We start from the raw sequence: 25678 nt of genomic DNA, 5'->3' as shown, positions 1-25678 counted from the left end.
GAGCGGTTCCACTCCTTTTAAGAAGTGAACGGATTCGTTCCGCTCCTTTTTTTATCTTTTCTCATCACCAATTTGAAGCTGCCAATCGCGTTCAATCGAATCCTCACAAAGAGTACGGCATTGCTCATTTGCGATAAACCTTCAGAGATTCTGAGACTCGTTGACGGAGATTTAAATCACGAATCGTAAGTGTAACAACTTAGGCAGTTTTTTAACCTTCCTGCTATTTTTATTCTAGTTGTTCTTTAATAGCCTGCTGATCTAATCTGGTTTAGATGAGTCAGGTTCGTTCGCATATTATTCATTATTGATATTCAATTCACGAGTTATAACTCTTTACGGCGGGCTCATTGAAGAGCAACTTCTCCGCAATGAGTCAGTTAAGGAGTTACACTCCTTACTATAACTCACTAACTCTGATTCATCTTAGTGAGTTGCCTTTTTCCGCCATCTCAGTGCAATGTGACTCAAAGGGATTAATTATGCGATACCTTGAACTAAATTTTGCCACAATCTCGATTCCGTCACATTGAAAATGATGCTACATCTGGCGACTCAGGAACTCTGGAGCAGGAAGGTTCTCGGAAGGAGGCTGGGCAATGGGAACAGTATGTATGTTTGCATACAGCGCTATATGTTCTGTCCGATATGTTACCTACAATAACTTGAGATATGTTAGCGTTTTAAAAATATTGAAGAACAAAGTTGTCCAAATCGTTTGTATCAACACGCATATGACTGTGCACTAATGTGATTGTGTTTGCAACCCGCACATACACCGATTATCTGTGTTCCTGCTCCCCTCTACCTCCCTCCATCTCTCCTCTCTCTGCCCTTCTACTCCGTATATGTGTATGCTTCGATCTAGAAACGAGCTTACAAAGAGGCGATATCAAATCAGTTTACACTATTCATTTAACAACCACAACTTGGTGCCAGCGAAACACGGCGCGTGTCGGTGGGAGGACTCTTTTGCTGCTATCTATGTCACGATTGTCGGTTAAGATGTACTGCTTACGTTTAATCACATCCAAGAATGAAGTAAAACGGTATATTAAAGTTAGTTTTTTTTTTTGAAAACGCCACCATGTGTTCTTCCTTATTTTTGTTGGTTTGTTGAACAAATTGTATGCCCTCGGCGAATTTGAGTCGCGTGTCAGTTAAGGTGGTTTAGCATGCGAGTGAGATGCAGCTTAACTTTAGCACCACCTTCGTTTACCCCCTCAGGCAGCTAATAACAGATGTGCAGCACCTGATTGTGGGCATCAATTCGGTGCGTTTACGCATCTTCGGCTTAATCTCGCCTTGTTCTAGGATTGGGGTTCTTTTACACACATTTATATATATATATGTATATGGAAAAAAGAACCTGTTTGTTGTGCGTGTGTTTTAAATATTTCTTTTACACACGGTACACACGGTCATGGGCACCTATCTCTACCACTTCAGTCTAGTCGGTGCAGTGCTAACGCTTGCGTACAGAGGAGGTGAGAACCGATCGAAACGGGAAGGGAAAGATGTTTGTTTCAGCTTGTTGTTTTGTTTAGCCTGTTCACACATTATTCGCTTCCCGGTGTGTAGTAAAACGGTGGGTGAGAGATTTTATGGCTTTTTTACTACTACATCCCATAGTAACTGCAGGTGTACGGATAGAACGGTTGAGTGGAAGAACAGCGCAATGAATCCTGCGTTATAAACGGACTGCAGGTAATGGTAGAGATAGGTACGCCAGACTCTCTTACTCTCCTTTTCTTCATCTTTCTTTCTCTTTCTCTTTCTCTCTCTCCCTTCTACACGACTAGCGACTTTCTCTTGAATACACGCAATTTTTAGACACTTACAAGTATATCTAGTCTACAAGTAAACGCTGTAGATGTAAACATCTGACGCCTAGTGACGCACACTAAGATTCACGTGCCGTTTGGGTATGAGGTGGGCAAAATTGCTCTCTGTGGAATCCGTACTCATTAAACACCGGTGGATCGAACGTTACAGTATCGCAGTTTCATGTTGCTTTAGTCTCACGTAACCCGTTTTTTTCAATATGCGAATGTACTAATAAACGGCTGTATTGCGCGTCACTACCAAACATAGCCTTGGCACAGGTGAGTAACGATCAAAAACAAAACGAAGCAAAAATGTAAGGAGTTATGGGGATGTTTTTTGTTTGTGTGGTTGGGCATTCCGAACATTCGGGACAAAAGGGTGGTCGGCTCTAGAGAAACTGCTAGTGACATGGTTCACGCAATGGTGGGAATTGATTGCACAAATATTACGACGCTAGAATATTTAGTACGGCTTACGGTTTCACGCCTGTTGACTGTTGATTTGTTTTTACTATTGTGTTTGTTTGACACCTTCGCCTCTGCGCGGTGCACAAAGCAAAAACAAACATGCAAGTATTGCTATAAGTGTTGAGAATTTGTAGAAAAATGCGTGAAACGTAAACGGCAAATGCGCTCAAGATGCACAACGTACGAACATGCTTCATGTTGCTTTTCTTCTTTCTCTCTTCTCTTTCTTCCTTGTTTAGTAATTCTTCCATTTAGCCTAGTAAAACTTGTCACGATATCGGTAGATGTCAAAAAGGCTAGACTAACATTGGTGGGATTGGTAAATGTTAATTGTTTACGCGCGCAGGCCGCGCGTGTCGACGTGTCGTCTGCACTTACAATACGTACTCCATGCTAAATACGACCGTCACACCTGCACACAACTACACCTTTTTCCTGCATTGTTACTCGGTGGGCATTTTGGGGGCACGCGGCGCAACTGGTACTGAACGCGGATAAATGGAACGGCAACACCGTGTCTCCGGTTGTTCCGTGCAGTAGCAGTAGCGACGGCAGCTAGGTGTATAAATGTTGTCAGTAAATCCAGATGTAGTAAGTTAGACAGCTGGGAGGAAGATCTCCCTCTCTCCCCCCACGTTCTCCCACCCCCCGAACGGGGATCGGGAGGTTATGGGTTTACTTTACAAACAGATCCTTCAGCGTGGAGCAGAGCGAGGAGTCGCACGTATCGTTCGAATCTTCATCCTCGTCCGCCTTGCCGAACCAGCTGGAGGTGGACGACTTCTTGGCACCGGTGCGGCCCCCCGCACCGTCCTTGCCGCCCCCGGCCGCGGACGACTTTTTGCCGGACGACGACGAGGACGACGACGAGCCGGTGATGAAGTTTTCGATCGCGTGCCCAATCATGCGGGCGTCCACGATAGCGCTCCGGCCGTCCCATTTCAGCTTGTTCAGCGGCGACCGGGACTCCTTCGGCTTGGGCTTCGGTTCGTCCTTGTGGGCCGGTTCCTTGTCCCGCAGCTTGTCGAACGTTTCGCGCGCGAACGTGACGGTGGCGCACGGCGATTTGGCCGCCGATTTGCGGCGTGCCATCGGCTGGTGCCGCTTGATGAACCAACCGGACTCGACGGAGGATTTTTCCTGGTCGGTTGCACCGCCAGCACCACCACCGCCACCACCCGTCAGCGTACCGCCACCGGTGGCCAGCTGCTTGATATTCTGGTAGAGCGAAATGTCAAAACTGTTCGAGCGATTCTTCTGCAGATTGCTCTTCGGCTGGTCGCCACCACCACCACCACCGCCGGCAGCCGTGGACGAGGTGCCAGCGGTCGGACTTTTGGCGGCGGACCGCAGCGGAAACGCGTGGGAAGCTAGGGGGCTAGGGTGCTCTTTCTCGCCACATCGATTAATCTCTGTCGCTGACGAGGCTAGAGACGATAAGAGAGATATGAGATCAGTGTTGGTGCACACGATACCCATCTTCGTTTTCGGCTTAAAGGACGCGTCGGTGCCGGCGGCCGGTGCTGCGGGTGTTGCGTTGGTGGAGCTGGCCGGCAGGAGCGGGGCACACGGCGAGATCGGCATCTCCGAGGCGCGCCGGAACGACTGTATCGGGGGCAACGCGGTCCCCACAAAGTCCGAGTAGCGCCGGTTGGTGTAGCGCATCGGCGAGCTGGAACCGGTACCGGCCTCGTCGAGCGTTTGCACCTCGCACACACGCTCGTTGCTCGTGTTCCACAGCTTCATGCGCGCTTTTCTAGCCTGTACTATATCATCCATAATATCTAACTGTAAATTGTGTATACTACCTCTGTGGTCCGTCGATGGCGGCGGTCCAATATTGCTTTCGCGTCGGGAGCTTGCGTTCGAACTAAAGACAAAAGAGAGAGGGCGAGAGAGAGAGAGAGAGAGAGAGAGAGAGAGAGAGAGAGAAGAAAAAAGAGAGATGCAAATAGCGGTTGAAGTAACCTAAAACCTCACTGAGTATATGGGAATTGTTGACTGAAAGGAGGGGGGGATATAATTTTGTTAGCAAATGGGCATCACTCATCCCCAGTACTAACCAATGCAAACTTAATTAATGCTTTATTATCGGTTGGATAGGTTTCACGCCAGGGAAAAGTAAATAGAGAGTGTAACACCACAGACTTGTGCGGAATTCTCAAATTGATGTAAAACTCTCGGACAACTTTAATCTTTGTTGAATGATATCACTTTAATTGATAGGCGTTACAACCGCTTGGGGGCCTTGGCCTACTGTAGGATTCGTCTAAACCCGTCATGGCCTATGCTGACGTAAATGTCCTAACGGGCCGTCCGGCATAGGTTTCTGAAGTTGTTGCTGACAGTCTTCTTAAAACTTTAAAGTCTTTAAAACTCAAAAAAAAATCTCTATAATATTTAATACGTTCGTTGCTTGTTGGAGTCTTTTGTGTTTATCCCAATGGAGGCGCCTGGTAGTTTACTACAGTACGTCCAAGACATGAAGTTCACTTGACTTGACTGATTAACGATTGACGATTGACTTGATTTACAATGTCAGGGAGTATTTATGGACCGGTTTCGTGTACTTACCGCTGGCCAGCAGGTAGCGCAGCAATAGACTCCCTGCGATTCCGGCCGAATAGCGTGGGCGGAACGCGGCTGATCGTGACGACCGAATGGCGCCGGCCGCCCGGTTGCGGTGCGGGCGTGCTGTACAACGTGGCAAGGAAGGCCTGTTCGCGGGGCGACGGACCGGACCCTTCACCGCCCCGCTCCGACAGGCGTCGCACCTGGCTGGCGGTGATGCCGCTGGTGCAGGGTGGTGTGGGTAGTGAGTGTTTGCGCGTTTCGCGCCATGGCGACAGCAAGTACGGATTTTCGGGCGATTCGATGTCCAGACTCTGGCGCTGGGACGATTGATTGCTTGTTTCCTCCTCCTTTTCATTGTTTTCCGACTCCTCGACGACGATCAGCGGTTCCTGGCCGCCCTGGCTGTACGACGGCGTGTGGGACGACCTTCTCAGCCGGAAGAACGAATCTGGGGCGGGGTGGGCGATAATAGATTAAGCAAAAGCAGAAGAACGAAAAAAATGTAGTCGAGACGCTAGACTGTACACATCCGCATGAGGTGAGCTACGGGGTTGGAAAGCAAAAAAACGCACAGTACAAAACGTGCTGCTGGCAGTCATATATCAGCAGTAACGCTGAACCGTCGACGGTACTAAGCTAGAGAAAATCGTATCTAATAATAATAGCAAGCGGATTGTCGTTAGTTCTAAAATCGATCGTTTTTAAATAGAAGGGAAAGAAAGCTACGATTTGCGGACAAAATAAACAAAACTAAAATCAATTACGCCTGGTTCGCTTCCCGCCAGCAATCACGCGCAATCACCACAAACCCTCCAAAGGTTATGTTTTGTTTACGTTATCTTTCTTTTGCTTCTGCACTGCACTGCTTTAAGCGATACGTGTGGTACAACGAAAACATAGTTCGAAGACGCGAAGGCGTAAACTGATTTGGGATGCTTCCGGTGCTGTAGCATCAGGCAAGCGTGTGGTGGTGGAAAAATAACAAACACACAGAAAATAAAACCAACCGAAAAATAAACCTATAAAATGGTGATGGAAAAGCACTTTGCTGTGACGCAGTTGCTACTACTGCTACTACTACTGCTTGCTACTAGCTGCCCGTGATGGTTCTTTTACTTCTCTTTTATTGTTCTAAAACTTTAGTACAGTAGTATCCTAGTGCTAATTAGCGTTTAGCAAGACATGGGGTGGTACCGAAATGGTTGCAAAATGGAGACTTGGTGTGGTGTTTGTGTCTGAAAATTCGGCCTCCAACGGTCCGGTTAATGTACAATGCGTGCGTCAAAGTGAGTGAGAGCAAGGTGGGGTGGGGTCTAGTGTGAGCGGTGTGGTAAGGTACCTAAGGTTTGGTATGCTGTGCGAGAGATTCCGCTAAACGCTTCTCTTCATTCCGGCACTGACGTGTGCGAAGCTACAAAATTCCTACCGTTTCAAACTGCTTCGGCCCTTCCCATAAGTTACCCAACACTTCGCAACACTGAACTTGTGAACTTGCTGGAGTGAGATACATGCCACACATACACATGTCTCTGTATGCATGTACCTAGATGTGCGTATTTGTGTGTGTATGTGTGTATGTGTGTGTGTGTGTTCAGTTGGATTCGCTCAAGGGTTCGCACTTCCTTTTTGCGTGTTTGCTCGCCAGAGCATCCTTTTCGGAGGGGCGGGTGGAAGGGAAAGGAAAACTCTTGGGGCGCAGAGCATTCCTTCCATTCACCATTACGGGTTACGAAGATGGGGCGGACTGTTGACGAAATAAAAATGGGGACGATAAATATTGCGGGTTCACGGTCATACATTTGTGCTGCGTCCGTGAAGTTTGTTTGTCGCACAAGATGTAAGAGGAAATAAACAAAAGATGAGGGGAAAAAAGGGGGAGAGGGGTTGGAGGATGAAACAACTGAGAAATCATAACCACTTTAGTTAATTAGCAAAAACCCTTGTACGGGCAGTTTTGCAAAATATAGAGTGGAGCACAAGATGTCCGCTTACGTCGTAAGACTCTTTACAACCGTTAGGTATAACCGTTTCAGCTATTAGTGAGGCTCAAGAATCTAATCAAATGCCTTACTTACCCATGTTTAAAGCCTGGAAAGTAGCCGTCCAAGGGGTAGAGCGTTACTTGACACCAACTCTGGTACTAGCAACCCGTTCACTGTGGAGTTCTAGACGACAAAGTGCCTCACAGTGCCTTTTATTGTTTCGTCTAATTGCGATGATTGTAATTGATCGGTGAGTTTGAAGGATCTGGCATGGGCAAAAGTGAACGAAATAGTAAGAAATTGCGTTACCTCAGATATGCTTAACACTGGTATTGCCAAGATATAATAACTAGGCTATTGTTGGGACGTAATGTATATAACGCTTCATACGACATGTTTACTTGTCAATCAGAGTGTCAACATGGAACCTTCGTTTTTTTTTCCTGCTTCAATTTTATAGATGACCTCCCTCTGAAGCGGGAGGTGTGTCCTTGATGTCTATTTGGAGTTGATTTAAACATCATTTCCTGCTGTACGCTTCGGGATGGAAGTTTGACAATCTCGTCCATTGACCCGTAGGCGATTGGGACGTTGTATAAAGTTTATACAACAAGCTTGTTGGAACAGGCAGGAGAGCTAATTGAGAATTTAAAATGTATGTATGTATATATATATTTCACCCCGCAGGCTAGAAATCACACACTGATGCACAAACAATTACGCTTCCCATGAACGAGATTTAATTATGTCACAGTCTCTGGTGGGAGTGTATTTCTGCCACTGGCACTGTGGTAATGAACTGTGCAGGCATGCGTGCATTAAAGCGAATCACTATGTGGGTAATTTTTGAAAACTCTACCCCGTGAGGGAGCTTTTCTTTAAGATGGGAAGGTGGGTAAACTGTTCAGCACTTTGCTGTGGTGTGCAAATACTATTCTCACGAGACTAGTATATATATAAATATATTTCCATTTACGTATGCTGGTGCCAAAAAGCTCTTTTTAAATTGAACTCCCTTAATGCTTCTCCTCTATGTAACGTTGTACGGCCATGTTTGAACTTAGCACCTGATTTTAACTGCGAACTAACTTGCTCAGACTTTTTTTTCTTTTCATCTCGTCACACGCACGGTACCAAACCGTTTGGTGAAAATTATTGTTGAAGCTTACTGTTTCCGTTGCTTGTTTTTCCCTTTGCTTGGTTCGTTCTTTTATTAGCTTCACACTGCGTGTCCCACTGGAACGTCTGTCACATTTTCAGCACTGACCAGCAGCAGCTCCGTACGACTTCGGTTTCCAAGTGTTTGCCCTAATCTGCCGCCCTTGTACCACGGAGTGAATTTTTTTCGCTGTACGCTCCAACAATCGATACCCGTAAAGGTTTTGGATTTCCCGACGCGACGTGTCCTGTCGGCCAGCGTCTTTATTCGCGAAAACCTAAGCGCCACACTGCATCCAAATTTTCAGTGCGTCGATGAAGCAACACCTTCGGGAGCAGATGTTCTACGGGAGAGTGCACAGAGCCGCGGAGAAGATATCGTAACACAACTCTCCTGCGCTGTGAACCAACTTCGCTCCGATCAGATGGATGATGCTCTCGGTAAACTAATAACATCTTGCAGATTGATGGAGGAAAAAAAACAGTTTAAAAGGAGTTAAAGAAAGGGAATGAGAGAGAGAGAGAGAAAAAGAGAGAGAGCGCGTGGTAAGGATATCGTGATCGGGGGGAGGGTTGTTAAGCTGGAGGAAAAATGTAATATAACGAAGACGCATACGGAATGGGGTAAGTTACAACATGACTAACGACATGTTGTCTTTGTGCCTTTGCAAACTCTACATTAAATGAAAAGTAGAGACAACCATTGCAGGCTGAACAAAGATAAGCCTTATTAATTGAAACCTTATAATTGCGAACGTGTAAGAATTAATGTGTATAGCGACGCGGTTATTATACTCTTTGAAGATAATATTTGGTGATCTTTTTGTTTAAAAAATATTACACTTGTAAGGTAATATTTCATTCGTTTGGCCAAATGAGCTTAGAGTAGTCGCGAGCTGCAGAGCTCCTAGAGCTTCAGCATCCCTGACAGCAATGCTTTGGTGGGGTCGGTACATCAGCATGTTGCGAAATAGTATACCAAGGCAAAGACTGCGCAGGACCCGTTTTGTACGAGTTGTAGCCCAGTTTAAAGTGGCAATAGCAAACTTGGTATGGACATGAAGTTGAATTTTCGTATTTGGCAGAAATAAAATCGTTTAAATATTACGTTTTTTTTCACTAAAGATCCTTGAGGTTATTCTAACTTGTTTTTTTTTACATATACACAGTGGTTGTCAACATTAAGTGCGCACCCCTTGATTTTTCACGTTTTGGACATTGTTTTAGTCAGAAACAAAACTATATCGCTGCAAATTTTTAGTTTATATGTTATTCTTAACGTACTCTACCAGATCCAATACCTAGTTGTAGTATAAAAAATACACTAACCAAAAATAATTCTTTGCATTTGACAAAACTGAAAAATTGTCCATAACTTATTGACACACAATTGTCCATAACTTATCGTTTTGATGCTATAAAAATATCGTATATGTTTTTAAATGACGAAGGAAGACAAATCGTGAAACGTCGAAAAAGGGAATATTCTCATCGAAATGCTGCTATACAATACAACAGAAGCAAAGCAGCCGTGGGAAAAATCGTACAGAAGCAAAACAAGTTCGGTTCAGTGGTGGATCGGCCAGGCATGGAGCTATGACTACTGATTCGCACATCAACATCCTACAGGAAAATCCTATCAGCATCTTGCTGATAACTCAAGTTACATAACGCGAGCCATAAAAGATTCAGAGTTCCTTGAAGATTTCGAATTTTATTGAGGAGAGGACTTTCAACATGAAGTTGAAATATTATCTACCAACAATTTCCTGCATTGCATACCTTTCGGCGGTTTTCGACCAAAATTGCTGTACAAGGTGCTACCTCTTCCGTGGATGCTTTCCTGGTATCGGAAATCGGAAAACAGCTGGTTTTGTATGGAATTTCGTACCAACCGACGGAAAGTTTGAGCGAGATGATGGATGCTTTCCGATTTATTGAAATTACTTATTAGCGATCGTTCTCACGTGTTTGATAGCATGCAATAGCAATTGTGATGGGCAAATTTGTCCCATGCTGCAGATGTCACCTCTGGGAAACCATGCTCTCCTGGTATCGGAAATCTGAAAACAATTGTGTGCGCGGCTATGGTATAGTGGTTTTCACAGTTGACCAGTTGATTTGTTCATTGGACAAGTTTGTCAACTTTCGTGGCCCTGCACATATTTATGTGAATTTCGATCGTTTGCTTGATTTTCGCGTATGAAGTTTGATGCTCCAATTTTAGGTCGGTTGTCCGTGCGTCAAAAAATCCAAGATTTTCTGGGCCGATCTCTTCGCTCATTATGAAGACACTTGCGATCATTTCGTGGGTGGCCCAGCGGCGAATAAAACCCTTTTAACCCTGCAGTAAAGTAGGCCCTTTCTTACTGCGCTTTTCGCCTTGTCTCATTTCAAGCCCCCTCAATGTTCCCCTTCCCTCCTGCATCGTTTTTAAAATTAGAGGCCCCAACTATAATTCCGCCCTGGGCCTCCAAGGGGATTGATCCTCCACTGATTCCAACAGGTTGTTTGAAATTCCGAGGTGGAATCTTTGAGGATCATCGAGGCATTTTGGTGATGGCATAGAATTTATTTACGATTCTTCTAGCTAGCAGATGACCAAGATGTGATGGAAGAATGTGAAAAGTCAGGAATCTTTGAAGGTTCGCGAATCTTGAGAGGTTGACAACCCTTCAAACATGCATGAAACCTAAAAGATTTATGATCTTGAGAGATTCATGAATTATTTGAGAGAGGTTATGGTTCTCATTCTCCCAATTGTAGATTCAAATGAAAGACTCGCTGCGAAAGATACATTTCAAAAGCATCCTGCCGGTTTAACTAGTATAAGTATGTTATCAACAATGCGTAAACACCCATAGTCACGTACGATCGCTATTGTTTTGTCACTAACTTTTTAATTTATTTGTTTTCCTTCCTGCCTGAAACAAGCAACAAACAACGATCAACAGCTGCCGCGCCCAGGTGCGTTGATGTGTTGCGCCAACATACGAAAGGATAATTGTATCCGTAAAGGGTAAATCTGTTGGTTTCTACATATTTGATTTATATTTTTATTGTATTGCAGTTGTTCAAGAAAGCATTTGAAACTAAGTTTGATACTAAGAGACTATACCATCCTAAAATTATTAATGCCAGTGTGTGCCGTTTCGTTCGTGCGCCACTTTGCTTTTTGTTCTTCGCTCTAGGTTCTTATTGTTCTGTGTACAGTTTCCAAACAGGAAAGCAGAATAAGTATAGGAAATCCCTGCAAATATTCTGAACGGGAGTATTTTGTTTGGTTGTGCGTGTGTTTGTGTGTGAGTGTGTGACTTTTTTTACAAAGTTACAAAAATACAAACATAGCAAGCGAAACGGGATAAGGTACAAACACGAAACACGTTATGGTCCTGGAACATAGACGTCTTAGAAAAAGCCCTACACCACATGCACACGACTATCGTTTTAAAACTTTCTTCTGCCAAAGGCTCCATTGCTAGGCCATCCGTCTCTATTGCCGTCCGCCTATCACACGCGCAGACAGTTCGCTGTATAGATCTCGAAGACTGTTTGTTACTGGGTTTGCTAGGTTGAGTTTCAGCGTCATTCTACTGAGTTATCTTGGTCGATAAATATTGCTTTAAATAGTAGTGAAAATGATTCGTTGATACAGTCGCTCTAAAGTGTACGGGAGGTGCCGCCTGACCGTCCTAGGATGTTTGTTTGGTGGTCTAAGGAAACTGCACCAAGTGTTTGACCAACAGGTGCACAACTGGACAGTTGTTTCTTGAGCGATCGTCGATGCGTGTAGGTTTTAAATGCTTGTGCAACGTGTTGCTCTCTCACTCACATTCTGTTGAGTGTATACCATATCGCTCTCGAGGTATTGATCCACCGTGTCGGTGGCACAGAGGCAACCATTTGAAACATACCTTATAAACACAATCTGAACCGTACGTAAATTTTCACCAAATAATGCAAACCATCTGCTTGGTTCCGGTGTTTAGACGTTCTGCTCACCGTCCTCCTCCTGCTCGGTTAGCAACAGTGGCCGGTTATCACTGAGCGTACCGCCGGCAAAGCTGCCCGGTGCCGCACCGGGCGTTGTGGGTGCCGATTTGGACATCCAGCAGTAACGGCTACGCCCACGGTTCAGAAAGCTGCTGGCCGCGCTGGACATCGAGGCAGGGCTGCGAAGATGCCGACCATTCGTACCCGGCGCCATGAAGCTTTGGGTGAAGGAGATTGGTATGTACATGCCCCTGCTTCCGCCATGTTGGGTGGCCGGTTTCGACCAGAGCTTGGTACGCCGACCGATCAGCGAGGATGGCCGTCTGTAGCTCGACTGCCCGCCCGTCGGCCGTTGGTCGGAACCACTAGGCCGTTGTTGCGAGGCATCACTGTCGAATAGCTGGACATCGCCAGCATCCAGACCGGTTGGGCCGGCTCCCTGCACGTCGGTACCGTCGCTATGCAGCAGACGTATCTGTTCCAGCAATTCGCGTACTTCAGCCGTCGGGCTGGTCGCTCTTGGCGGTGAGCTGGAGGCGTCCAGATTAACAAGGCTTGAGACGTTCGATCCGACACTCGATACACCGCACGAGTTACGCATTCGAGCGTCGTGCTTGCGCACAACATCCGTGTGCAGCATCGAATCGTCACTGTCCGTCGGTTGGAGGCTCGACAACCGTGGAGCGTCGCGATTACCGTGCAGGTTAACATGGCAACAGGTTTCCAGACTCTTGTGTAGCGCGCTCAGATCCTTGGTATGGTAGCTGCGCCTATCAGCCGGCGTTCCGGCCGTGATGTCCCCCATGGAGCAACAGAGCTTGCACACTAGCGCCGTATTTCGCTGATGATCGAAGTTCGATTGCATAATGTTGAGATCACAGTTATCGCTGGTACCATCCAGATGACCAGTGTATCGGTTCGCCGGGTGTATGCTATTGCTATTGTGCGCCTGCTGGCCCACCTCGAACGGTGGGCCGGGAAGTGATGTGAAGGATTCCGTGGAGCCCGCCACCATACGCTGCTGCTCAGCACACTGCACTAACCCGGAGCAATCGGTGGCAGGGTTGTTTGCTGCAGAGGAGCTGCTGCTCATCGACTGCTGAGTTGGTCCGTGGTCCATGAAATTGGTCCTGCGTGGATGGTAGCTACCGGCACCACGCTCACTCTCCGGACACTCCATTAAGGACACATTGTTACTGCTTATGCTAGTGTGATTGATTGTAGAGGTAACAAAAGTGCCGTCCGACGGGCCCGTTTCGTCGCGCTGTTGCTCGCGTGAGAGCATGCACTGCTGCTGCTGCTGCTGCTGATGTTGGTCGAGTAGCGAATCGTCGTCCCGTTGATAGCTGGCCTGACTACGTGAACCCTGCACCTGCCCGGTTTGGGCAGCGCCACCCGTCGACCGATCGAACGCAGTAAGGCATACCTGTTGCGAGGCCGAACGTGGCATTAGATAGTTCCGGAACGACATCGTCAGATCCGGACTGGCGGCACGCGAGTATGGCGGAGGTACTAGTGTGTTCGCCTCGTTGGCGTTGCAGATGAAGCTGGAGCTCAGGGAGTCGACCGTGCTGGTGCCCGATATGGAACCGACCGGCTGGACGATGTAGTTCCGGAAGTACTGCACCATTAGATAGTTGGCACCATTACCCTTGCCCGGGTCTGTGTAGCTAAAGACGAGCGGGTATAGGTCGGGTTTGGATGCAACCTGCAACGGAGGTGTGTGAGAGGTTACTCCGAACTTACGATTGTTCGTAGTTGAGAACTTACCTCGGTGTATGGTGGCGGTGCATGTATGTGGAACGAGTTGCACCGACTGTACTGTGGTGGTGCGTAACAGGACCCGGCAGAGTCACCCTCCGACTGTGAGTGCCTTGCAGAGGTGTCCCAACCGCACAGTTGTCGCCTCTTCTTCCATAGCGAGCACGTACAGAGCAGTGCCAGTACGATGGCCAGTACAAAGCACCAGAAGTACCAATGGTTCACAAACAACAGGCTCAGTACATGGTCGTTGTTCGCCATCGGTACACGAGGTGCACCAGGCGGTGCGTACAGGTAGCAGCAGCCCTGGGCGCAACATTCCTTCGGCGGAAGACATGTCTGGCCACCTTCACACAGTGCCAGTGACGATCCAGTCACCTATTTTTTTTTTTTTTTTGTTTTTGCAGCAAATGGAGCAGAGATACAGAATTATCAATGAATGCTGTGACGCTTTATTTACAAAACACATACAGCGGAATCTGCGCATACGCACACCGAAACACATGCAAATAAAGTGAAACGCACTGGCATAGTAACACATGCAAAAGCAACCTAGCCTGGTACAAACGAGGGAAATGCAATCGATGCAAGGATATGGTCCGACGAGGCGTCGCGTTATGGTTTAGCTCACATATTAGAAACGGCGAACGAATATACACTCGTGGAGTTCTACCCAACTGCGCGTATTCGCGCTAGTACACTATTATTGATCGAGTTACGCCGTTTGGTGGCGATGGGTTTTAAAAACGCAAACCTTACGGATGTTTAAACCAACTACTGCGGGGGTTACAATACAAACAAAATAACACACCAAAAAAGCAAACTGAAGCCTACAATAGCAGCATAGCATATCGTACTGGTTTGACTAGCGCGATGAGTCCACCGATTAGCAGCAGGAAGAGGAGCATCCCATCGTGGACCAAGTGCACGGCCGCTGACATAATACGGGGTAGCGCTACGGCACAATACCTCCAATTGCTGCGCTTGGTTCGAATGTACACTGGCGACACAAGGGAGCCTCGGTCGTCGGGAATATACCTCCAGAAATCCTCAGACAAGCAGCTCTACATCGATGCTAGGATTCCCTTTCTTTTTTAGCTCGACGTGTCAGCAACAAACCCCTTCCGGATGACGATATGCTGCTGAAATCACCCGAAACTGCACACACCTTGCTGGGGACTCTCTCGCGCCCGCGCCTTCCTGTTTAGGAAGAACAACTACTCGCTTGAACGACGCTTGGCAATGAATTATCGCACATAGCTGAACGGTTTCGTTGATCGATGCAGGGATTTACCACCTTATTTTCGTTTTCAAAATCACTATTACTGCAAACCCGAAATAGTAGGCTGTTCCCCAATACATGACATGACAAACACTTGTACTAGGGAGCGCAAGGAAAACATACACACTTCGTCCTTTTTTTGGAGTACGCGCCTGCGCTGTTTCTGTTAGCGATATTATATTGTAAAATCCTTTCCCACCAAGAGAGCGAGAGAGAAAGCCACGGTCAGCGATTCCGCTTGACGTACTTTGCTGTGTTCTGTATCGATGTTATGCTTGCTGTTTGATGAGAGTGAACGAATGCATTCGCATCCGTTTACATTACATGCTGTACTGGGGGAGTTGGATATCCTGAAACATGGAGGTGGTCCTTACCGGATGCGATTCAACGTGTAAAATCCTTGCAGATATTTCGAAATTATATGCGATTACCGAAAATAAGCATCATGTTTAATGCTCACTAACGAAGATTTGAAAACTGGGTAACTTTCTATTAACGTTATTCAAAACCAAAAAAAGAAAACGAATAAAAGGTTATAAACATTACTAAGAAAAAAGTGATACCATATTACTAATAAACACCAACTACATTCTACGTACGTTTACCGTTTGCTAATTATTATCAGAATTTATAATTCCCTTTCGGTATGCTAAAAGCGTACTTTAAAAGTTCTTCGTAATTGGATGCTCGAAATAGTAGCGCTTTTCCCGGAACAAATTGCGCGCTATTACATTATAATCGTCATCGCTCGTAATGTACGGTCCCTTTTCAAGTTCTAGCGCCAGCAGCCTAATCTTTTCACTATGCTCGCGGCAAAACATGTTCGCTAGGTGTACATCTTGGGCCGCATGGCGCAATCCGATGCAGTACGAACGGGAGGCACGGGATGCACTGGCGATCATTGCATAAAGCAGCGTTGCGACGTTTGCCAGCCGGGACAGCTCAACGTGCCGTTCGACCACTTGTGCACCGTGCCGAGACAGAACGCACTCGGTGGCGAGCTTCAGTCGCACGATCGACTGCTCTATCCAGTGTGCGGCCGGTTCGAGTGAGGGATGAAAGTATTGCTGCAGGTTGGCAAACTTCTTTGGATTTTCTATCGAAGTTTTCTCGAATAGTTTAGAAATCACGTACGATGGGTTCATGGCAGGGTTACGATCCTTTTTAATCGTTTCATACGTGTGTATCTGTAGCGGTGAGAGCAAGAAGATAAAAATTAGTTTCGAATGTAAGAAAACGGTAGAAAAACAGGTGCTTACACCAGCGTACTGTAGCCCGGTCAAGGCAATGAACAAATTGACCGAGTCGACTGATTCATCGCCAATGAACATCTTTAACGCATCGTTGAACAGATCCTCGAAAGAGCACTCTTTGCTTAGCCCCTGCGGACCCAGCAGCTGCAACGGAAGCATCGCCAGGTTGAGCAAACTGCTCGTCGTAAAGACCTTTGTTATAGCCGCCTCCATCTCTACGTCCTGATTTTCGAAATCATCCATCAAGCTGGCGGTCATGTAGATTAAGCTTTCGGAAGCATAAATTATGCTTGCCATGCGTGCCAACTGCTCCCGTACGATTTCAATATCCCTACGTAAAAGTAGTAAACAAGAAAATGTTAGAATTACTGTTCATCCTGACTACAACGCTACAATGCTCACATCAAGTCACTGCTAGATGTTTTCGAATGGATGCAAAAATCGGTTAGCGAATTCAGCACCTTCTTCAGCAGTGCCACACGCACCACACTGGATTGTACGCGGACCGCTGACAGATATTTGGACAGTATCGTAACACCGTCGGATTCCTTCCCGACCAGATGTGTCTCGGGTATCTCTATACGGTTCAGCTGTACTGTTACTCGTGCAAGACCTCCATTGCCAAGATCGTTCTGTGATATTCGAACACCGGGAGTGTTCGTGTCAACCAGAAAAGCTGCAAACGTACCGTCTTCTTTACTGAGCTTTTGCATGCTTTTGGTGGATGCGATCACGAGCAACAGTCCGGGAATGGTTTCGTCATTGCGCAGGAACACCTTCGACCCGTTCAGTGTCCAGCTGCCACTGGTAAAGTCTAGCGTGGCGACCGTACTGAACATCGTCTGCCGGGAACTGTCCATCTCGTACAATGCACTGGCTGCAATCATTTCACCGCTGCACAGCTTCGATAGGTAAAGGTCTTTCGCTGCATCGGTGCCATACTGTGCGATCAGCTTCACGATTGCATTATGTTCGAGTGCAACCAGCGATTTGGAACGATCATCGGCGAGCCGTTCATTTACAAACGCTAGCTCCGTCTCGATGAATTGATTGCCACCGTACTCTAGCGGTCCCTGCAGACCGTAAAGCTCCGTACCGATGGTGGATTGTTTACTATCGGATCCCATAACTCGCTCCAGGTCTTCCTTTTGTTTCGTAACTCGCGCCTGCTCTTCTCTGTTGAGTGATTCGGGAAAGGATAACAGTTCCGTATCGACCGTACCAAGAAACATGGACTTCATGAAGGGATTTTTCTTCGGCAGCTGCACATGTATGGGCTTGGACAGGTTATTGATGGCACTCGAGATTGTCTCCGAATCGGCCGGTTCCTGTGAGGGTACCGTCGAATGGCGCATGAAGCCAGTTCTTGAAAAGGAACGCCCCAAAGGACGGTACGCTCTTCTTAACAGCATTGTTGTCTATTCTGGAAAGCGGAATTATGTACAGTTTATTAGCAATGCTGCATATGTTTGCAGAAACGTTTTCGTAACACCGACTTGAGCTCACCGTGATGTTATGCATTTGACGTTTATGGAATAGGAAAACAATGTTTTTGTTTGACAGTTCGCAGCGACCGAGGAGCCATTGGAGATTACAAAAATAACAAGTGGTAGCTGCACCGAAGACGAGCGAAAAATTCTTTCGTGACAAAACAGCAATTAGAATAATTAACACTCAAACAATCCCATAGAATAACGCTTGAAGCGGCATAGAAAAAGAATTTGAAAAGAGCTATTGTAAGTTGCTATTGATGTAACCAAAAGTGTATTCCTCCTTGATGTAATGAATTTACAAAAATATTAAAACAAAGCATTACGTTTATTGTAATGCGTTGTAATAGAAGAGGAACAAAATCAGTTTGGGTATGAAAATTTGGCTTGATTTTATTGGAAATAATCAACCGTGTAGTGTGATATGTGAACGAGCGCTACAACAAAATCATCAGGACCTTTTTATTGTTTTGATTTTCCAAACAGCTGAGTGTCCAGCGTTGCTGGCTGAGAAGTCTGCAAATAAAGAAATTGTTTATGTAAAATTTTCATGACACAATTGTAAGCCCATAATACATATGATCTGTCTTCTTACGGTGGAGTAACATAGTAGGATTTAGATTAAAATTAACCTGCTCGCAGTAAGATCAGTAGGCCTTGCGCATAGATAAAAAGTTTGCAAGAATTTTGACAGCACCATCTAGAATTGCGGAAGCAATATCAGAACTCGCTGCTGCTGCTGCTCTTTTCGTCGAACTACCCCTAAAGCTGGGAACTATTTTGTAGAATTTACTGCGTAAGATCTGCATCGTGTCGTTTCGTATCTCATTAATAGTATGACTGAAATTCTTCAGCACTACAACATATTTGCTTTCATTGCAGCGTAAGTCACTCCTAAGCACAAACCGACAACAAAATGGCCTGGCGTTCAAAGGGGTTGAATAATGCGGATCTTATTCGTCAGCTGCAAGGTAAGTAAAGCCCTCCCTACAGAGTACTCAGTTAAAGTTTGTAAACTATTACGTTACCTATCCGCAGAGTACAACATCATCAAATCGGAAGCGGTCGCGCAGGCAATGGTAGCTACCGATCGGAAGCATTACGTACCGGAAAGCCGGGAACCGTATGTCGATGCGCCACAACGGATTGGACACAGTGCTACTATTAGCGCACCGCATATGGTACTTTATTTGAAGGCTGAAGCGAAGGTTCACTATCTACTTTCTTAATATTACATTCCTCTTTCAGCACGCCCATGCGCTTGAACTGTTGCAGCCGTACCTGAAGCCCAACAGTAAGGTGTTGGACGTTGGTTCTGGTTCAGGATATTTAACTGCTTGCTTTGCCCGCTTCATACATCAAGATCCGACTGCTACCGGGTACGCTGTCGGTATTGAGCACCATCCGCGGCTTGTCGAGCTGGGCCGCAAAAACATCGGACAGGACGATCAATCGTTAATCGATACGGGCAAGCTGATACTCATCGGTAATGCTCAATCATTTCATATAGGCTGAAACGGAGAATTTTCTATGCATTGCTTGTAAATATTATTCCTTCGTATTGCAGAAGGTGATGGTCGACAAGGTTGCAAGGAACATGCTCCGTACGATTGCATTCATGTGGGAGCAGCGGCACCTGAAACACCGCAAGAGGTAACCATGGGAGAAATTCTCTTTTGGCTTATTAGTAGCACCACGTTTCAAAATTTTTGGTATTTTGTAGCTAATCAACCAACTGAAACCGGGTGGCAGGTTGATAGTACCGGTCGGTCCGGAAGGTAGCACACAGTATCTGGAGCAGATCGATAAAGCGCTTGACGGGCAGATAACCAACACCAAACTGATGGGGGTGATGTACGTGCCGTTGACGGATCTGCACAAATGATGCTGCACTTTCCGACAGCTGTACCACGGTGCGACAAGACTGGTCGTTTTAATTATACTTATTTTTCTCGGTTACACTATCGTAAAAACCTATTTAATACGCTCAGCAGCATGATGATCATCTTAATCGAATAAATTGTTAATCGAAAGCAATGTTAATTTGAAACGGTGTTACACTTTTCGCTTTATTGTTTTATTTATAATTAAAAACAAATTGTTAGTATAATGTCCCAGTAAACAGCAATACAGATAGATAGCGTCTTTCGGGGGGACTGATTAGAAACCTAAATCCATACAAACAGGAGTACATTCAACCGTAGTTTCCACTGTTTTTTGTTCGCCTTTGAGGGGTTGTGCGTAACCTTTTTATATCATTCCCAGTATGTTTTTCGCGTGCCAAAATTGACACAAAACCGATTAATCTTTTACTGCGCACACGTTTTGCACGAAATTCGAAAGTTGATGCGACCAGATGCCCTTGTGCATCTTTTCGAGAAGCTCTCAATACAGCGGAAATTGAGTCAGTTTACTTTAATCATTCGTTTCGTAAAGTTGCTTTCCTTTTAACTATACCGATATGTTTTCAAAAATGTATCTATCTCTCGTCTATCTTGATTTGAACCTAATTATGGTTAATTATGGATATTTTGTTGTCATGTTTTTTTTTGTATGTTCCTTTACCGTACGCAAATTGGCAGTGTTTTCTTCGGTGGCCCTCGCCTACTCTAAGGGCATTCTAATTTTAAACGTCCTTATTTATATGCGCTCCACCAAAATCGTTTCCACGGGACGTATACCATGTCAAGCAATTTATTAAATTCAATTAATATTTGGAGTTAGTTTTGCAAAATAAATAAACCTACACATAAAACCCTGCCTGCAAATACTTGCACTAACATTTCTACTAGTTAAATACATCTATGGCGAGCAGTATGGTCTGTATCTCAAAACGAGCAAACGAGTTGGTGCACGAAAAACTGAATGGACAAAACTTATGTTCGTACTCTTTTGGCCCCGCGATTCAAACTCTTTATATACCTGGCGTTTAGTTGATTATTTTCTGTCTAAAGTGCTCCCAAGTAAGGTATTTTAGTATAAAAAACATATTCACCATTACCAAACAACAAAATGGAAACAGTTCGTGTACAATAGATATGTTTAAATTATTTATTACAACGTTTTTTGTGTGGTTATACATGTGTAATGATGAATGAATTCTTTTTGTTTACGGCTATATACACAATTGACTCTTTTACCAACCAATCCACGCTTGCATTAACTGTACCGTCCGAAATGTGTTCCTAATGCATTGACATGCGTGTGTGTGGGGATGTGATTTTCTTTTACGGGGAAAAAGGAAAAGCATCGCAAAATGAGCCTTTCCTTTGTCATGGTTTTCATACGCACTGTTTTTTTGGGTGTATTTGTTAAAAAAATGGGAAACGAAAATGATTTTAAAATGCTTCCATCTATACTTGACTTGTTGGTAGCATTCGTATCATACTAAAAAGCAGTAAAGACAGAAGCCTTGGATGTATGCATAGTGTTTTGTTCGTCCCGGATCCGCAAGATTCGTCTCTTCGCGTTAATCAATTGTTTCGTCTCGCGTCATATAAAAAGTGTGAGATTCGCTTGCTCGAATGAGACCTATCTTTTTGTTTTTGTTCAAATCGGTTTTGCAAAAAACGGATGAAAGAAATAATTAGTTATATATTATATTACATGAGCTCGATATTCGTTTAAAAACGTTTGAATATTCAATGCTAATTTACATGACAAGAATTCGCTTTGATTTCAATTATCTTATATATGTATGTGTGTATATATGTGTAGTGTGTTGCGATTGTTAAATCGGAAGGAGGGGAGCTCAGCCTGTCTGCCTGTGCTAAGAGAGTATTCGCTCAATCATGTGTTTTTCCTTTTGTGTTTGCCCGATACCTACAAATTCCGTACAACACTACATGAGTTATCGTTAAGCTTACTTCGGCTGTCCTGCTACAAACCAACTACAAAGAAGATATAAACGCTGCCCGATCGTTTCAAGAGAAAACAGAGATATCGCGTGCATCTAAGTTCTTGTGCATGGGGATGTTTTTGTTTGTTCAATTTGTTACTAGGTAGGTATTCCACGCTATGTTTCACTTTTTAGTTTGCAACCGGTTTCGATTCGACTGCTGGAGAGGATTGGTATATGTACAATTTGACGTAGTGCTGTGTTTTTATTGTATGTCTCACCTCAATCAATCGTATCGTCAGCTACCGATACCGATATAAGATCGGGTTTTATAGCAGCAGCATGAAAAATAAACAAAACAAAACATAAACCAGATTGTAAACAATCGACATTCACAGCGTGCGAGGATATATGGCAAATTTGTGGTTCAATAAATACTAGAAACGCGTATCAATTTCAATTCAATCTGCTTTCCCGATAAAGAAGCGTATGGTTTTGTTGCGCCATACAGCAATAAACGTTCCCGGGAGTTTGTAAATAATGGTAACGAATGCAACGGCTCTCGCCTGAGATTCATATGCAAAACTTCCGCTTAGGTTATTGCAAGAAATAAATAGAAGGAGGAAACCAAAACCATGCTAATAATAACCAGGGTGCAACGATGTTCGCTTTAGCCAAGACGCATCATTCACTTTGATCGGGAGATTCGGCTACGATGACGGTGTATTCCTGCTTGGACAGTTGATGGATCGTGATTTAGCGTGTTCTTCTCTTGATTTCTCTCCTATTGTCTAAAGCACAACGTCGGGCAGAGCGTGTGCCCTGGCCTAGTCTCTTAACGATGCGTCGTGTACAATTTTCCTTTCCTTGTAGTAGATCTCCTCCGACTCTTTGTCGCACAGCAGGAGCACGACGGCACCGAACAGAAAGATTGCCGCGCCCCAGCCAACACCATACGCCCACCCGAACTCCCATACCAACCGATTGGCTATAAAAAGAGAAAAAGACAGAGAAAATGATACATACATATCGACATTCAGGCGATGAATTTAATTTGTAAAGATTGGATATGAAAATTTAATCGCAAATGAATAATAATTCTTTGTCACGATTTTCATGCTAATCAATCTATAAAATAAACTCTTAAATGTGAAATGAAGTGATATTTAATATATTTCTTACACTTACCAATATTCAATTCAGCTGCAAAGCAAATCGGGTATAGGATCACCGCGATGAGAAGTGATATAACTGAAATGTAAAATTGGAAGTTGGGAGGTTTTTTGTCTTTTTTTTGCTATTTTAACAAATATTTACGTGCAACCATCATGATGAGAACAGCCACACGGTAGAACTTATATTTCAAGTTATGGTCCTGGGTACGAAGACCCAATCCAGTTAAAAACGTTGCCAGAGCATCGGTTACAAGTGTGATGATGCAGAGTGCTGCCGTTGCCTTGATATAAGCTGCAGAGTAAAATTGCAAAAGCTCAATCTTCCATCGTATTCTGAAGAAGCTATATGCGACTTACCAACATCGCGGCTTGGATAGCATCCGGCGGGATCTTGCAGATTGAATGGCAATGGCAATTCATAACCTTCCTCAATACAATGAACAAACAGTCCTTGGCGCCAACTTTCTGCCATTAGCCAATCGGTGGATGTAAGGGCTAGGATCATCAAAATGATTACGATAACACCGCAGATGAAAGCAATAACCTACAAAAGAACAACCCCAGATGGAGTGTATTTCTTAAGTTGTTTAATTATTTAGGCTAGCGGGTTTTACCTTCAATGGTCGCGTGATAGTGACAGTTTCAATTGTTGTCGTTGGTGCCATTTTGTCCGGCGATGGTCCACGTTTGGTGCTTTTAGAGAGGTGCAATAGAAAAGACTTATATTAGAAAAAGGGGATGTTAGTCAAAGGCTCTACATCGGCCTTTATCGGTATTTATCCATCGTTGTCGCATGTTTTGTTGACAAACAAACAAGCAACTCACCTCAAGCCTTAAACTATGCGGAATTATTCGTATGCAACTGGATTTCAAGCTTTCGCGCGCCTTTTCTTGTTATTCGGCTATTTGTGGCCTGGTTCAAGAAGCGCTCCTTTCAACTGCAACCATTAAACATGCACAGCAAGTTGGAGGAATACGTAGCAGGATACACTGTTGACTCTAGTAAGGCAGCGGCAGAGATCGAGCTGCGACACAAACAGCAGGCGTTAACAGCAAGAGCGTCATAGAAGCATTAAAAGCAATATGAAATCTCAATTGCTATTAGTACAGTAGAGTACGGTTGTTGTGCATTTAAAACAAATGAATGACTGATGTGTTTTGTTGTGCTGTAAGTTGGATGCGTTTACCGGCGTTGTGGCTGGGTTCTGGCTGAGGTTAGGTGCCGCTGGATGTAGTCATATGAATCAAATGGCGACAATAGTTCACAACCGAAGCACGAATATGATGATACGTCAGTACGAGGAGCGCGATGATATTATTGGACATTGATTAGTTCATTCCCAGCTCAATTGCAGATGCATCGGATGCTGGACAGTGTACGTGTAAGTGTGTTATACCAGCAGATTGCAATATGAACCAATACTTAAACCACCGTAAAAGTTAGTGTGAAGAAACGGTCGAACCTGGGTAAAGAATTAAAGGTAATTAGTAACTTTTATATGCTTGTGTTGTGAAGGATTATAGGTAGCATCATGTACTGCTGGAAAATTGATATCAACGCTTCTACAAAGCGACTGTTTTGTTTGCCTTCCGAGTCGAATAAGAAAGTTATCCCTTACCAAAAAAGCATAACGCAATGAACAACTGCCATATTACTGTTTTCTACGTGTGGATGCATAGCTATAGCTTCTCTTTCCCACGCAGTGGAAAGAAAAGAAAGAACTAATTTCTTTTTTTCATCAAACAACGTCCTAAGCTAAGTTCTATTTTTAATCAATCTTGGGGAGTTAATGTGTCCGCCCTTGTGTAATGCCGTAGTCGATTCAATCTCAAGCATAAACTATGTGGCCTCGTTCACTACAGCACACAACATGAACCACAACTCAATGTTCTAATGTTTCTTGTGGCCGAAGTTGTATCAAGGAGCATCCTTGCGGTTTATGAGCGTACAGAAAACCCCGGTTGATTTGTTTGTTTATGGTTTGCTTTGCGAAAGCAGAAAATTCGTAGCTTGTACCAGGATGCAGTGCATTACTGTGGATGACAGAATTTTGGTTAGCAAGGAATTTTCCGTTTTATTTTGCTTGTGGGGGGAAAGAAATCGCACAAACACAACATTGAGAACTCCTTTACGTATCGTCCAAATTTCCGTTCCTTCGGTTGGGCGGTTGGGGAAAATATGTTTTTATATCGGTGTACACACAGTACTCACACACACACACACAAGCACATACAGGGCGAGAGCACACATGCGTAAAGTTAAAACCTTCGTTTTACCTTTCCTTGAAATAGTCCAAAGTAACCGATTCGGTATCGAATTCACTGTAGTCTGGCAAGGAATCGCCGTCGATTGATTGCACACTGTGCAGCCCGATCTCCTTTTGATAGTAATTATCGCTCTTTACCGTATAGTTCCTGGACATCTTGCGATTTAAGGAGCCGTCCGCTCTGTGTTCGTATTCAATATCACTGCACAAATATTTGATTGTTGACACCCAGTCAAATCCCGCACACCGACTTGCTAATACCGACTTTTTTCTAAACGGACGGGTTGGAGTGAAGGCTATAAATAAATGCTTCTATTTTGTCCTTTTATGAAGTTAGTTATAAATAATACCCCCTTGTACCCAAGAGAACTGCACCAACTCTTCAGCGACTCCGGCTAGCTCACGAACCAGCCAAAGAAAGAAAAAAACAAGTAACAATGCTACTTCTATTATCTATGGTCACGCTACACACCAAAGAGAGATGGTTTTCTTTTAAGACTCGTAGGAACGTTATGCCGTTGTTGTTATACTTTGGATTATTATTATTATAGAGACGTTATTAGTAAAAATACACTTTCTTCACAGTACCTTTGTTGAGAGCTATCTTCTCG

General features: G+C 44.6%; 5 protein-coding genes across 14 annotated transcripts; 1 reads left to right on the top strand and 4 right to left on the bottom strand.

The window, feature by feature from the left end:
• Positions 1–1980: 1980 nt before the first annotated feature.
• On the top strand, positions 1981–19829 carry LOC128307215 (protein-L-isoaspartate(D-aspartate) O-methyltransferase). Of its 4 annotated transcripts, none has more exons than XM_053044971.1 (6): positions 1981–2105; positions 18670–18758; positions 18826–18968; positions 19036–19273; positions 19355–19440; positions 19511–19829. In XM_053044971.1, exons 2-6 carry the CDS (start codon positions 18704–18706, stop codon positions 19670–19672), a joined length of 684 nt encoding a protein of 227 aa, XP_052900931.1. In that variant the 5' UTR covers positions 1981–2105; positions 18670–18703; the 3' UTR covers positions 19673–19829. The 4 variants fall into 4 exon arrangements, with proteins under 4 accessions (XP_052900931.1, XP_052900928.1, XP_052900930.1 ...); XM_053044968.1 differs by lacking the exon at positions 1981–2105 and adding an exon at positions 17892–18033; XM_053044970.1 differs by lacking the exon at positions 1981–2105 and adding an exon at positions 18060–18348.
• On the bottom strand, positions 2970–8153 carry LOC128307212 (uncharacterized). The gene is made up of 4 exons (XM_053044959.1): positions 8020–8153; positions 6944–7115; positions 4869–5316; positions 2970–4164 (listed from the first exon to the last, which is right to left on the bottom strand). The coding sequence occupies exons 2-4, from the start codon at positions 6945–6947 to the stop codon at positions 2970–2972; spliced, it is 1647 nt and encodes a 548-aa protein (XP_052900919.1). The 5' UTR covers positions 6948–7115; positions 8020–8153.
• On the bottom strand, positions 10902–14727 carry LOC128307210 (uncharacterized). The gene is made up of 3 exons (XM_053044957.1): positions 14620–14727; positions 13772–14140; positions 10902–13709 (listed from the first exon to the last, which is right to left on the bottom strand). Exons 1-3 carry the CDS (start codon positions 14701–14703, stop codon positions 11994–11996), a joined length of 2169 nt encoding a protein of 722 aa, XP_052900917.1. The 5' UTR covers positions 14704–14727; the 3' UTR covers positions 10902–11993.
• Positions 14727–17823, bottom strand: LOC128307211 (complex I assembly factor ACAD9, mitochondrial). The gene is made up of 4 exons (XM_053044958.1): positions 17794–17823; positions 16700–17720; positions 16304–16628; positions 14727–16231 (listed from the first exon to the last, which is right to left on the bottom strand). Exons 2-4 carry the CDS (start codon positions 17707–17709, stop codon positions 15707–15709), a joined length of 1860 nt encoding a protein of 619 aa, XP_052900918.1. The 5' UTR covers positions 17710–17720; positions 17794–17823; the 3' UTR covers positions 14727–15706.
• A 6-nt stretch (positions 19830–19835) lies between the features above and the next one.
• LOC128307213 (transmembrane protein 47) lies at positions 19836–25678 on the bottom strand. 7 transcript variants are annotated; one of them, XM_053044962.1, is made up of 8 exons: positions 25656–25678; positions 23988–24263; positions 23626–23825; positions 23415–23493; positions 23158–23344; positions 22943–23092; positions 22814–22876; positions 19836–22613 (listed from the first exon to the last, which is right to left on the bottom strand). In XM_053044962.1, exons 4-8 carry the CDS (start codon positions 23463–23465, stop codon positions 22453–22455), a joined length of 612 nt encoding a protein of 203 aa, XP_052900922.1. In that variant the 5' UTR covers positions 23466–23493; positions 23626–23825; positions 23988–24263; positions 25656–25678; the 3' UTR covers positions 19836–22452. The 7 variants fall into 7 exon arrangements, with proteins under 7 accessions (XP_052900922.1, XP_052900921.1, XP_052900927.1 ...); XM_053044961.1 differs by having other exon boundaries at positions 23626–24263; XM_053044967.1 differs by lacking the exon at positions 23988–24263 and having other exon boundaries at positions 25656–25675.

This window comes from Anopheles moucheti, chromosome X (assembly GCF_943734755.1).
Source record: "Anopheles moucheti chromosome X, idAnoMoucSN_F20_07, whole genome shotgun sequence".
NCBI classification, from domain to species: Eukaryota; Metazoa; Arthropoda; class Insecta; order Diptera; family Culicidae; genus Anopheles; species Anopheles moucheti.
The sequence above is the reverse complement of the archived record's forward strand: the minus strand, read 5'-3'. Positions and strand labels throughout refer to the sequence as shown.